Here is a 13,024-nt window from a genome sequence, read left to right as displayed (position 1 = left end):
TGAGACTCTCTAACCTACTTATTTTCATTATGGCTTAAAACCTCAATGATGCATCTCCAAAAGCCAAGTTTCAGAGCCTGCAAAGGAAACTGGCACGAGAGGCAAATACAGAGATGGCATCAGCTGGAAGTTTCCTTTGCTAAGAGCAGGATCCACAGATAACTTAGGGGTCACCCACATGGGGAAATCTGCCCCTCAAAAGAAGTCAGTGGGAATGACCAGGTCAAAGCAGTTCCCAGGAGCCTGCTCAAAGAGAGGAATTGTTCAGTTGCTCAGTCGTGTCCGACTCTTTGATGGGCCATGGATTATGTGGCCCATCAGGCTCCTCTGTCCATGAGATTTCCCAGGCAAGAATATTGGAGTGGACTGCCATTTCTTCAGGAGATCCTCCATCTCCAGGAGATCTTCCCAACCCAGGGACTGAACCCACATCTCCTGCACTGGCAGGTGGATCCTTTACCACTGAGCCATCAGGGAAGTCTCCAAAGAGAGGAAAGCACCCACCAAATACAGAAAGCCTTACATCCTATATTAATGTCTTTCCTCTTGCTTCCCCCCAAAAAACAGCTTCTTTCGAGCTAAACAGTCCACCCAGCACAGCCCCGAGTCCCATATTAAGTCACATTCTGACGCATAATCGAGCACAGTGTTACACACCGGCACACGGGATAAGGCATGGCACACAGCACAAGAAAACCTCACAGACATGCTTTTTCTCTTTTTAAGCAAGAAAGAACTAAAGGGCAAGAGAAAGCTTACCTTCTAAACGTGAGAAAAAGAATAAAACAAACAAGAGAACAAAAAAAAGATGCATAAAGAAGTCATAACAGGGAAGTGAAAGTTGTCAAACATGCAAAAGCAAAATTAAGTAAAATACCAAAGACTTTATATGATTTTACCATATGGATTTAAAATATAGTCTCAGGACTTGTTCAATAATTTCATGCCTCTGAAAACAAATCCATGGTTAAGATAATCTAACTAATTTCTCCTACACATTTAGTTTAACTTCCTGGGCAATAAAAGAGACAGAATTGGTAATTCTAGGCCCAGCTTCGACCTTAACTTTTAGGTGTCCTAGAGGACAAACAGAGCCCTACTGGACACCCAGGGGAAATCATACAAAATCCCTTCTGCAGTCTGCTACCAGCCTGCTGGGTGGCCCTGGAGATACCATTTGGGCCCACACGGTAGGGGAAGCTGGGTCCTAGAGACAGTGGGTTCCCCCCACTGCCTGATCTTGGGCTCCTATAAGAGAAGTGTCTCTGTTTCCAATCACTAAACAGGGAGAAGCAGGCCAGAGCAGCACCTCAAACCCCTGCTGCTGGGGTCTAGGAGGAATCCACCAGCCCTTGTAGAGTCCAACAGGAAATTATAGACCAAGGAGAAAGGGACCCCTCAAACTAACAGACAATGTGAAAACTAATATTTCAGTGAAGCTTTTTTAGGGAGAATGGAATGATAAAGGGACACACCTAGAAATGCCTACATTTTCCTTTGTAGATTTCTCTGGGTCAAAAGCTGATTAAGAAAAGTTTCCCATAAAATTCAGCCGTAGGCATATTCTGTATCTTGCTTAGTAACCTAGCAATAACCACCCACATGAAAGGCAGGGCTCCTACCCAGGGGAGTATACACCACAGCAGAACTCCTCCACCAACTCAATAAATGAGACTCCAGTTTGAAAGAAAAGCTACACATCTCAGCTTTTAACCAACATTCACCCCACATACCTATTTATTTGCTCTACCTGAAAACAAAGGAAAAGTGCAGAACCAGCAAGTAATTCATGAAATAAAGAAGAAATCACTTTCATAATATCTAAGTAGTCTTATGCTGCACAAAATTACAAGATAAAATGTGAGACAATCACACCCCCAAGAGGGGAGAATTGGGGATGTTGCTTATTTCTTCCCCAATAACACTTACCTTGCTGGCCCAGGCATCTTCGTCCCAGGAAGTGAGTTGTAATACACGAATAATCTCATTAATTTCAGCGCTCATCTTTTCTACAGTAAAATTGCGATTTTTCAAAGCTTCTTCAATTCCTTGGTTTTTGGAGTTTTTAGTTGTTACAAAAATCTTCATAGCTGTAAAAATAAACAAAAGATCAGAAACTAAGTTTGGAATGTAATCTTGCTGTATTACAATAGTCACACAAGATGCTTCACACTTTGAACATGTTTTGGGCTTCTAAGGTCTTAAAAAGAATATGAAAATAAATGCTACAAGTCTGCTATTAAAATTCCAATATCAGCAACCTTCACTGTAAAGAAAACTGAAGTTACAAAACATCACCACATCATGATCAGGGAACTAATTTAACATGCATGTACTGAAGATCCAGAGTCAAAATATCCACTATTTCTAAATCAGTTGCCATCCCAGGCCTAACACTGGTCCCATCTAACACAAACCTAATGGGACAAGATTAAAACTGTCAGTTAAACTGTAACCAAAGTATGCTGCTGCCTCAATCCTAGTGGAAGATCCCAGTGTTGAGTTATCTTCCATAATTTCTCTTAACATATAGGAATGACTATCTAACCCCTACAAGTAAAGAAGAAAATAATAATGAAACATTGGAAAAGAAAATATCTTCTCATAAACTAATAAAATTATAAAAACAAAGATTAATCAACATTTTATTGAGTTACCCAAATTAGAAAGAAATATTTTTCCCAAAAGCCTTCCTGCCACATAGAACAGTTGGCCTCAAAAAACATATTTTTGAGAAGACTATAAGATTCTATTTACAATTTTTTATTTTCAAGTTTATATAAGGGCTTTCTGAACTCTTATACTCACATCTCCTATTTTAATCACTACCTGAAAAATGACAAAGCAGGAAGGCAATAGCTGGGGAATTACAGTGACATGCCTTAAAAGATTCTGAAAATAAAGAAACCCTCTTAGAGTTAAACCAACTAACATATAACCTGACTAAGAAAATTTACATAAACCACGAGATATGTGATACACCAGAGATATCTGATACATACGAGACTCTTAATAAGCACAATTCTCTTTTGCTAGTTGAGAGAGCAGCCATCATGTTTGCATTTCTGGGCTCTGCCCAATGGGTAGGTGATCCTAGTTGGTATAGACCATCAGCTCTTCAACATAGAGAAGAGCTAGGAAAGGATTATGGACTCACTTCTCTACTATATAGTGTTCTAGATCTATTCCAGCTCCTAATTTTTTTTCCCAAGTACAAATAAAGGGGTCAAGATCCATACATCCAAAACTAGAGTTCCTAGAGAAGAAAAGGAGCCTGATAGAACTTCAAGAGAACAGTAGTAGGCAATAGGAGAGCAGTTTCACACAAAGAGCACGAGGAGAGCATTAAAGAAAATGAATCCTGGCTCTTAGCTAACCAGCTGCATTTTTACCCAGGCTGAAGGACATGCAACTAAACAGAAAAGAAAATGAACACCAGAGTTTAGAACATATAAACACTTTTTTTTTTTTCTTCTGTAAGATAAAGTACAGACAGAAAATACCTGAAATGAGAACTGGCAGCAACTCTTTCACAGTGTTCATTGAGTTCACCAACATCACTCGATGCTCCTGATGAGTCAGTTCCTGCTGCCTCTCGTCAATCATTTTGGCCATCTTAGTCATTCCTGGGGCACAGGAAATAAATTGTACAGGGTGAGTAGTGAAATAATTCAGAGTCAGGCTTTCTGAGCCTATATCCACTATGAATTACTATGAAAGTCCAAACTGCCCACTTATTTAAACATACATACTATCACTGAACTCTCTCATTTATGACATTGAGTTTTGCAGAACAGTTCTAACTTAAGACAAATGTATTCTTCTCATTAAAATTAATTTAATAAATATAAATCCTAAATGTGACATACTTTTCACACATTTGACATACATTCACAAATATGTTTAAACTGTTGAAATTAATAAATATATATTTGAAAAAAAACAATTTGCAAGTGGTGAGCGGGGGAATACCTTGCCTGGCTTCCATATCAGTTTTCATGCCATGTACCTGGCTACTGAGCCTATATGTATAAGAACCTCATGTGAGCCTACTACAGGCACACCTCAAAGACACTGTAGATTCAGTTCCAAACCACTGCAACAAAGTGAATATCACAATAAAGTGAGACATAGGAATGTTCGGGTTTCCCAGGGAATATAAAAGTTATATCTCCACTATACTGTAGTCTATTAAGTGTGCAGTAACACTGTCTAAAAACACAAAGTACATACCCTAATTTAAAAATTATTGCTAAAAATGCCAACTATCATCTAAGCTTTCAATGAATCATGATCTTTTCAACAGTAACATCAAAGATCAGTGATCACAGGTCACCATAACTAATAATAATGAAAAAATTTGAAATATTGTGAGAACTACCAAAATATGACACAGAGACATGAAGTAGAAAAATGGCACCAATAACTTGCTTGAGATAGGGTTGCCATAAACCTTCAATTCGTAAGAACGCAGTATGTGTGAAACACAAGAAAGTGAAGCACAATAAAATGACGCGTGTCTGTACTGAGAATCTAGCAGCTGAAAAAAATGTTAAGAATTACAATAACATGTTTTGTTTTCATCTATAAATTTTTCTCTACTTTCCAATTTGCCCAAAATAAGGAGGGGTCTCAATTTCATAATTAAAAACAAACAAAAATGCTATAAATGTAATTATGGTGATGACAGCATTTGAAACAATCTGGTATTTCAGAGTTAGCCTGCTAGAAACTTTTGTTTACTTTGGTTATTATTCAAGGGTGCTATGTGAGTCTCTAATACTTTGATTTTCAAACTGCTCTTAGAATTTCTTAACTAGTTTCACAGATTCTCAAGGGGTACCCAAAGGGAGATGGAAAGGTGGGGATACCCCTGCTTGATCCACACAAGCTCCATTTTTGTCTTTCATATGTTGAGATTTTACATTAGATTTCATCTGAAGAAATAAGATTTCTTCATAGTTACGAACAAGTTTAAAGGGTACTTCTCTAAAGGCATTTCTCAGTGATCTTCAATGATAGCTCAGAGAAAGTCTTAACTGCCATTAAATGTACAGAATGACTGCACTGGAACCTCCAGAAAATGCTATTAATTAAATATCATTTTATGTCAGAAAAAAGAATTTTATAAAATGATATGTGATCCTTAAAACTAACAAATTAAACATCTAATATGTCTTATCATTAGTCTCATTTATACTTCAAGGAGCCTCAAGTTCATGTTACATGTCTATAACACCAAAAGCTGGTATCTGTTCATGTATTTTGAATATTTAATTCTCAGATGACTACACAATCAGAGATTTAGCTACAGAAGCTCTTCTCTCCTTCTAGGTCTGATTATATTATGCAGTCTTGGGCAAGGGCATGAATCCATAATAGCAGGCGGGCTAATTAGCAAGCTAAGAGGTCACAGAGAGCTCAGGCCAGCTGGCAGACAGTGAAGGAATGCTGTACAATGTGGAATGAAGAGGTCAGGATTCAGGGTGGCCTTAAGCATTGCAGTAATAGAAAAGTATTTCCTACATTCTCCAGCAGCATTTGCAATGTCTAGTTCAGTTCATTAGACAGAGCCAGGATTTGCAGAAAGCAGATTCAGCTTTCAGAGACAATGATTTCTCTTCAGTAGAAGCACAGAGTCAGCTCCATTAAGAGAGCAGAGATAACTAAAAACCCAAAGCATCATTACCTACCTTCCACAAAAAAAGCAGGGAGGAGTGCCCCTTTCCTCTTGATCAACCAAGAACAATTCATAGAACATTTTATTATAAAAGTAGCATATAGTTCAGGATGGGGAACACATGTATACCTGTGGCGGATTCATTTTGATATTTGGCAAAACTAATACAATTATGTAAAGTTTAAAAATAAAATAAAATTAAATTTCAATTAAAAAAAAAAAAAAGTAGCATATGACTAACCTGGTCCAAGATTCTTCGTGTAAGTGACCAAATCTTCCATAGTTTCTACCACCTCTGCCACTGTAAGATATTCCAAAATTCCTTTGCAAACTCTAATAATTTTACGAACCTGAAAATATATTTCAGAGTATTCAATCAATTGTGTTAACGATAAGTAGAAAACACAGTGATTCAGATGTGTAGCTAGTCAACGTTTTCTCATCCTAAACAATCCTCAATCCTCCATTATTATCTTTACGACTGGGCTTTTTGTCAGGAAGAGGTCTGCTTGGGCCTCGGGGTGCCTTACCTCAGCCTCGTCGAAGGTGAGGAGCAGGTCTGATGTGCCGGAGAGGATGCCCCTTGATCCATCAATTAGATAATCTCGAGCAGGCACTGAGTAAGGGTCTGACTGCAGCATCTGGGCTGCTTGGACAAGCTTGGTGCAAGCATTCTCCACCCTGTGGGGAGGGACACGGAGTTAACTCACTGGCAGAACCAAGCAGGAGAATATCACATGCAAATTCAATGGATGTCAATGGAGATAAATTCACATTTTTTTCCTATATGGAAAATAGACAAGAGTTTCCAGCTTTTAAAATTGGCAATTAAGGGCAGCACATTCATTCACTCACTGCATTAAGCCTTTGTTCTTCATTATTTCCTGACTACAAAACATAACAAAAAGAAATTCTGGACCTTTTACTTTAGGGGGCTGTATCTCTGTAACTCCTTCGTTTCCTTACTATTCACCCTATACACGCTGCCCTTAAAAAACACTGACAACAGTTTCAGATTCGACATCTGGAAACAAAATACCAAAACACTGCGCTAAATGAAAAAAATAATAATCAGATGAACCAAAGGAATAGGAGGCAACGCAAAGAAAAACCATGAGGTAATGTACAAATTTTTCATTCATCTAGTCAAATGGATTTGTTTGACAAACTAGACTGTTTGAAAACAGCCTTATAAAACAGTGGTGTTAATTAAAATGTCACTGGCATTCAGTTCAGTTCAGTTGCTCAGTCATGTCTGACTCTTTGCAACCCCATAAATCGCAGCACGCCAGGCCTCCCTGTCCATCACCAACTCGCGGAGTTCACTCAGACTCATGTCCATCGAGTCAGTGATGCCATCCAACCATCTCATCCTCTGTCGTCCCCTTCTCCTCCTGCCCACAATCCCTCCCATCATCAGAGTCTTTTCCAATGAGTCAATTCTTTGCATGAGGTGGCCAAAGTACTGGAGTTTCAGCTTCAGCATCATTCCCTCCAAAGAAATCCCAGGGCTGATCTCCTTCAGAATGGACTGGTTGGATCTCCTTGCAGTCCAAGGGACTCTCAAGAGTCTTCTCCAACACCACAGTTCAAAAGCATCAATTCTTCAGCACTCAGGTTTCTTCACAGTCCAACTCTCACATCCATACATGACCACTGGAAAAACCATAGCCTTGACTAGATGGACCTTTGTTGGCAAAGTAATGTCTCTGCTTTTGAATATGCTATCTAGGTTGGTCATAACTGTCACTGGCATTAATAATCAGTAGTTAATAGTTTAATATAATTTAGTTTAATAGCATGGATGACCTGATCAGTGAAGTCAGGTGTCTTTTGGAGGTGGGAGATCATTTTATAAGGGAATCCAAAATGCATAAAGCAAATATTCACCTTGATCCTCTTGTACTACTAATATGTATTCATTTACTGAACTATTCTTCTACATAGAGGTGAAAAGGACCTACCAGATCACTTCCTCTAATTTCATACTCAATAAATGCATTATGTTATCACAGAGTAACTTATAAACACATGCAATAAATTACTTTAAAATATTTAGCCAAAATTACACATTTTTATTTGAAAACACACAAAAAAAGTCCCACACAAAAAAAGCCCACTCCACAGGCAGTTCTGAGGATCAAATGAAATAATATAAAAGTCCACAAGTACAAGGCAGTCTTGCACTGTTAATAAATAGAATTAAAACAACATCTCAATTTCAACTACGTAAAAAGCATTGGGCTATGGACACTATAAGTATGTATATAAAGATGCAAAAAACACTAACTCTCAAGAAGCATACTCTGGTAAGTCACAAACATCAGAGCCATAAGGCAGCACATTATAAATATCAGCAAAGAGCAAGACCTCACTGACGTGGCTTTTGATCAACAATGTTAGATGACAGGTTATATTTAGTTAAAATTTTTTTAATTAAAATTAACAATTTTAAATTATATAATATATATACATATACATATGACAAAAACATATACACATATATAAAACCCTAAGGCCTACAGTGAAAATTTTTCTTCCTTCCACTATCTCCTAGGCATTCAAATGCCATCTCCTTGCAACCAATGTTACCCATTTCCTCTGTATTCTTCAATAAAAAAGATACTTTATGCACAAAGAAACAAAAACACAGACTTCCATTTTTTTAATATAAATAGGATCATATTATGCATACTCTCTGCATTCTGATTTTTTCACTTAATTTAACTTGGAGATGTTCTAATAGAAGTATCCAAAGAACCTCTCTATTCTTTTAAACAGTTCCATAAGTCCATAATTTACTAGACTGCTGCAATAAACCACCTTGAATAAACATCTTTTCTGTTGTTCCTGCTGTGCAGCTTCCAAGGTATTAGTCTCCTGACCAGGGATTGAATTTGAGCTCAGAAAAAGAAATGCAAAAAAGCAAAATGGCTGTCTGAGGAGGCATTACAAATAGCTGTGAAAAGAAGAGAAGTGAAAAGCAAAGGAGAAAAGGAAAGATATACCCATTTGAATGCAGAGTTCCAAAGAATAGCAAGGAGAGATAAGAAAGCCTTCCTCAGCGATCAATGCAAAGAAATAGAGGAAAACAACAGAATGGGAAAGACTAGAGATCTCTTCAAGAAAATTAGTGATATCAAGGGAACATTTCATACAAAGATGGGCTCAATAAAGGACAGAAATGGTATGGACCTAACAGAAGCAGAAGATTAAGAAGAGGTGGCACGAATACACAGAATAACTGTACAAAAAAATATCTTCATGACCCAGATAATCACGATGGTATAATCCCTCACACTCACCTAGAGTCAGATATCCTGGAATGTGAAGTCAAGTGGGCCCTAGGAAGCATCACTACGAACAAAGCTAGTGGAGGTGATGGCATTCCAGTTGAGCTATTTCAAATCCTGAAAGATGATGCTGTGAAAGTGCTGCACTCAATATGCCAGCAAATTTGGAAAACAGCAGTGGCCACAGGACTGGAAAAGGTCAGTTTTCATTCCAATCCCAAAGAAAGGCAATGCCAAACAATGCTCAAACTACCACACAACTCACTCATCTCACACGCTAGTAAAATAATGCTCAAAATTCTCCAAGCCAGGCTTCAGCAATACATGAACCGTGAACTTCCAGATGTTCAAGCTGGTTTTAGAAAAGGCAGAGGAACCAGATATCAAATTGTCAATATCTGCTGGATCATCGAAAAAGCAAGAGTTTTCAGAAAAAACATCTATTTCTGCTTTATTGATTATGCCAAAGCCTTTGACTGTGTGGATCACAATAAACTGGAAAATTCTGAAGGAGATGGGAATACCAGACTATCTGACCTGCCTCTTGAGAAACCTGTATGCAGGTCAGGAAGGAATAGTTAGAACTGGACATGGAACAACAGACTGGTTCCAAATAGGAAAAGGAGTACCGTCAATGCTGTATATTGTCACCCTGCTTCTTTAACTTATATGCAGAGTACATCGTGAGAAATGCTGGGCTGGAGGAAGCCCAAGTGGGAATCAAGATTGCCCGGAGAAGTATTAATAACCTTAGATATGCAGATGACTCCACCCTTATGGTGGAGAGTGAAGAACTAAAGAGCCTCTTGATGAAAGTGAAAGTGGAGAGTGAAAAAGTTGGCTTAAAGCTCAACATTCAGAAAACTAAGATCATGGCATCCGGTCCCATCACCACATGGCAAATAGATGGGGAACAGTTTCTGACTTTATTTTTCTAGGCTCCAAAATCACTGCAGATGGTTACTGCAGCCGTGAAATTAAGACGCTTACTCCTTGGAAGGAAAGTTATGACCAACCTAGATAGCATATTCAAAAGCAGAGACATTACTTTGCCAACAAAGGTCCGTCTAGTCAAGGCTATGATTTTTCCAGTAGTCATGTATGGATGTTAAGAGTTGGACTATAAAGAAAGCTGAGTGCTGAAGAATTGATGCTTTTGAACTGTGGCATTAGAGAAGACTCTTGAGAGTCCCTTGGACTGCAAGGAGATCCAACCAGTCCATCCTAAAGGAGATCAGTCCTGGGTGTTCATTGGAAGGACTGATGTTGAAGCTGAAACTCCAATACTTTGGCCACCTGATGCGAAGAGCTGACTCATTTGAAAAGACCCTGATGCTGGGAAAGATTGAGGGCAGGGGGAAAAGGGGATGACAGAGGATGAGATGGTTGGATGGCATCACCGACTCAATGGACATGGGTTTGGGTGGACTCTGGGGGTTGGTGATAGACAGGGAGGTCTGGCGTGCTATGGTTTATGGGGTCACAAAGAGTTGGAGACAACTGAGCAACTGAACTGAACTGAACGAAAACCAAGTACTAACTCACTGGATCACTAGGGATTTCATCATTTTTAAATGTATATATCTGTAGGACACTATCTAGAAATTGAACTGCTGAGTCATATGTGTGGACATTAATAGTTTTGACAAACATTGCTATATTGCCATCCACAGAAATTATCAATATACATTTCCACCACAATGGATAAAAGTACCTGCTTCCTCACAGTCTCAACAACTCAATGTATAATCAAACTTAGGTATCTTCACCAATATGACAGCCCAAAATTGATAAATCTCAATAGTTTGAGATGATACTTATATAACATACAATTAGTAATTTTAAAGGGTATAATTTTCTATGTGCTTGAAAAGAATAAGTTTGCTCTTAATTTTTAGGTGAATTATTTTATATATTCATTAACTTAAGCTTGTTAACTGTGCTGTTCAAATCTTCTATATGTTTGCTGATTTTTTTTGGTCTGTTTTATCTATCAATTACTGAGTGACAAAAAATCCGACCAGAACAACAGATTTGTCCATATCCCCTTGAAGCTGTTTTTGTTTTACTGAAGCTAACTTACTAGGTACATATAAATTTGCAATTATTATATCTTTCTTATAATTTGAACCTATAAATCATTAGGTGACACCTCTCTATATCTCCAGTAATTTTTTTGCTGATATTAACATTGTAAACCAGCTTGCTTTGACTATTGTATTCGATTGGATATAACTTTAACTCTCTGTATCCTTATATTTTCAGATCAAAGGTGGCTCAGTGGTAAAAAATCCACCTGCCAATGCAGGAGACAGAGGAGACTTGGGTTTGATTCCCAGGTCAGGAAGATTTTCCCTGGAGGAGGAAATGGCAACCCACTCCAGTATTCTTGCCTGGAAAATTCCATGGTCAGAGGAGCCTCGTGGGGTATAGTCCAAGGGTTGCAAGGAGTCAGACACAACTGAGCACATACACACACATCCTTATATTTTAGATGTGTCTTCATGAGTCTGCTAGTGACAAAATGTATTCATTTTGGTTTGTTTGAAAATGCCTAAAAAAAAAGAAAGAAAAAGAAAATGCCTACTTTGTCTTCATTCTTCAAAGACTATTTCAGTAGTACAGAATTCTGATTGATTACTATTTTATCAACACATTGAAGGTATTATCTCACTACGATCTGAAAAAAGAACCAAAAAGAGATGTAATAGAAGTAGAGGTTGGAGTGACATGGGGCTATAAGTCAAGGAATTCGGACAGTGTCTAGCGGCTGGAAAAGGCAAGGAAATGAATCCTTTCCTTAAATTTCCAGAAGGAACCCACTCTGCTAGCCTATTTTGGACTTTAGACCTCCACAACTATAAAATAAAGCATTGCATTGTGCTTGTTGTGAGAGTAACAGGACACTGGCATCCAGTTGAAATTCACTAGGCATACAGAAACACATGAAAATACTACCTATTATGAACAGAAAAAATAATCATTCAAAACCAACCCAGAAATGACACAGATGACAGAATCAGTAGACAAGAAGGTTAAAATAGTTACTATGGTTTCATATGCTCAAAAGCTAAAGGAAAGACTGAGTAGATAAATGAAAATTATATATTAAAAAAAAATACTCAAATAGATCAACTAGAGATGTGTCTGAGATACAAAACCACACTGGATAGATTACTACTAGATGAGATATAGCACGAAGATTTTTTTTTCTTTTTTCTTTTTTGCACGAAGATTATTGAAACTGAAGTCATAGCAATGAAAATTATTTAAAATAGGAGAAAACAAAACTTAAAAGAAAATGAGCAGAGCATCTATGAGTTGTGGCACAATTCCAAGCAGCCTATATGTGTGTGACTGAAGTCCCCATAAGAGAGAAAAAAAGGGACAGGAAAAAAATTTGAAGAAAAAATAGCTACAAATTTTTCAAATTTAATGAAAAGAATAAAGCACAAGGTTCAAAAAGCTTCATAAACCTCAAGCACAAAAAACATCAAAGGACTCACAACAAGCTACATCGTAAGAAATTGCTTAAAACCAATAATGAAGAGAAAATATTAAAAGCAGCCAGAGAAAAATGAGACACTTTATATTACAGAGAAACAAAGATAAGAATAACAACAGACTTCTCATTGGAAACAATACAAACCAGAGAAGAGTGGAACAAAGCACTGAAAGAACTTTGGGTGGATACAAAGAAAATATTTCAAAAATTAAGGCAAAATAAGGACTTTTCCAGCTATGCAAAAGTTAAAAGAATTCATCACCCAGCAGACATGAACTATAAACAAAGTTAAAGGAAGTCCTTCAGGAAGAAAATTACACCAGATAGAAGTTTGGATTTACATAAATAAATGAAGAGCACAAAACAGCAACTATGTGCATAAATATAAAAGCACATTTTTTTCTTATTTTTAAATCTTTAAAAGATAATTGACTGGCTAAAGCAAGAACTTTCTAAGACACGAAGTTTAAAAAAAGTAAATCTGATTTGCTAGTTAGACAATGAGGACTGGTTTTGCCAATATTGTGGCAAGTGTTTTCCACAAAT

General features: G+C 37.5%; 1 protein-coding gene across 2 annotated transcripts in view; it reads right to left on the bottom strand.

Annotated features, from left to right (window-relative positions):
* The window catches only part of VCL (vinculin), a 112,555-nt gene that overhangs the window by 37,643 nt on the left and 61,888 nt on the right, over nucleotides 1-13,024 (bottom strand). For both annotated transcript variants that reach the window (XM_005226483.4, NM_001191370.1), the window contains exons 3-6: nucleotides 6,211-6,361; nucleotides 5,922-6,030; nucleotides 3,504-3,626; nucleotides 1,930-2,090 (exon numbers count right to left, since the gene is read on the bottom strand). In XM_005226483.4, coding sequence (XP_005226540.1) covers nucleotides 1,930-2,090; nucleotides 3,504-3,626; nucleotides 5,922-6,030; nucleotides 6,211-6,361 — 544 coding nt within the window. The remainder of the gene's footprint in view (nucleotides 1-1,929; nucleotides 2,091-3,503; nucleotides 3,627-5,921; nucleotides 6,031-6,210; nucleotides 6,362-13,024) is intronic.

The sequence above is a fragment of the Bos taurus genome, chromosome 28 (assembly GCF_002263795.3).
Source record: "Bos taurus isolate L1 Dominette 01449 registration number 42190680 breed Hereford chromosome 28, ARS-UCD2.0, whole genome shotgun sequence".
NCBI classification, from domain to species: Eukaryota; Metazoa; Chordata; class Mammalia; order Artiodactyla; family Bovidae; genus Bos; species Bos taurus.
Note: the sequence above shows the minus strand (reverse complement) of the source record. Positions and strands in the feature narration are given on the sequence as shown.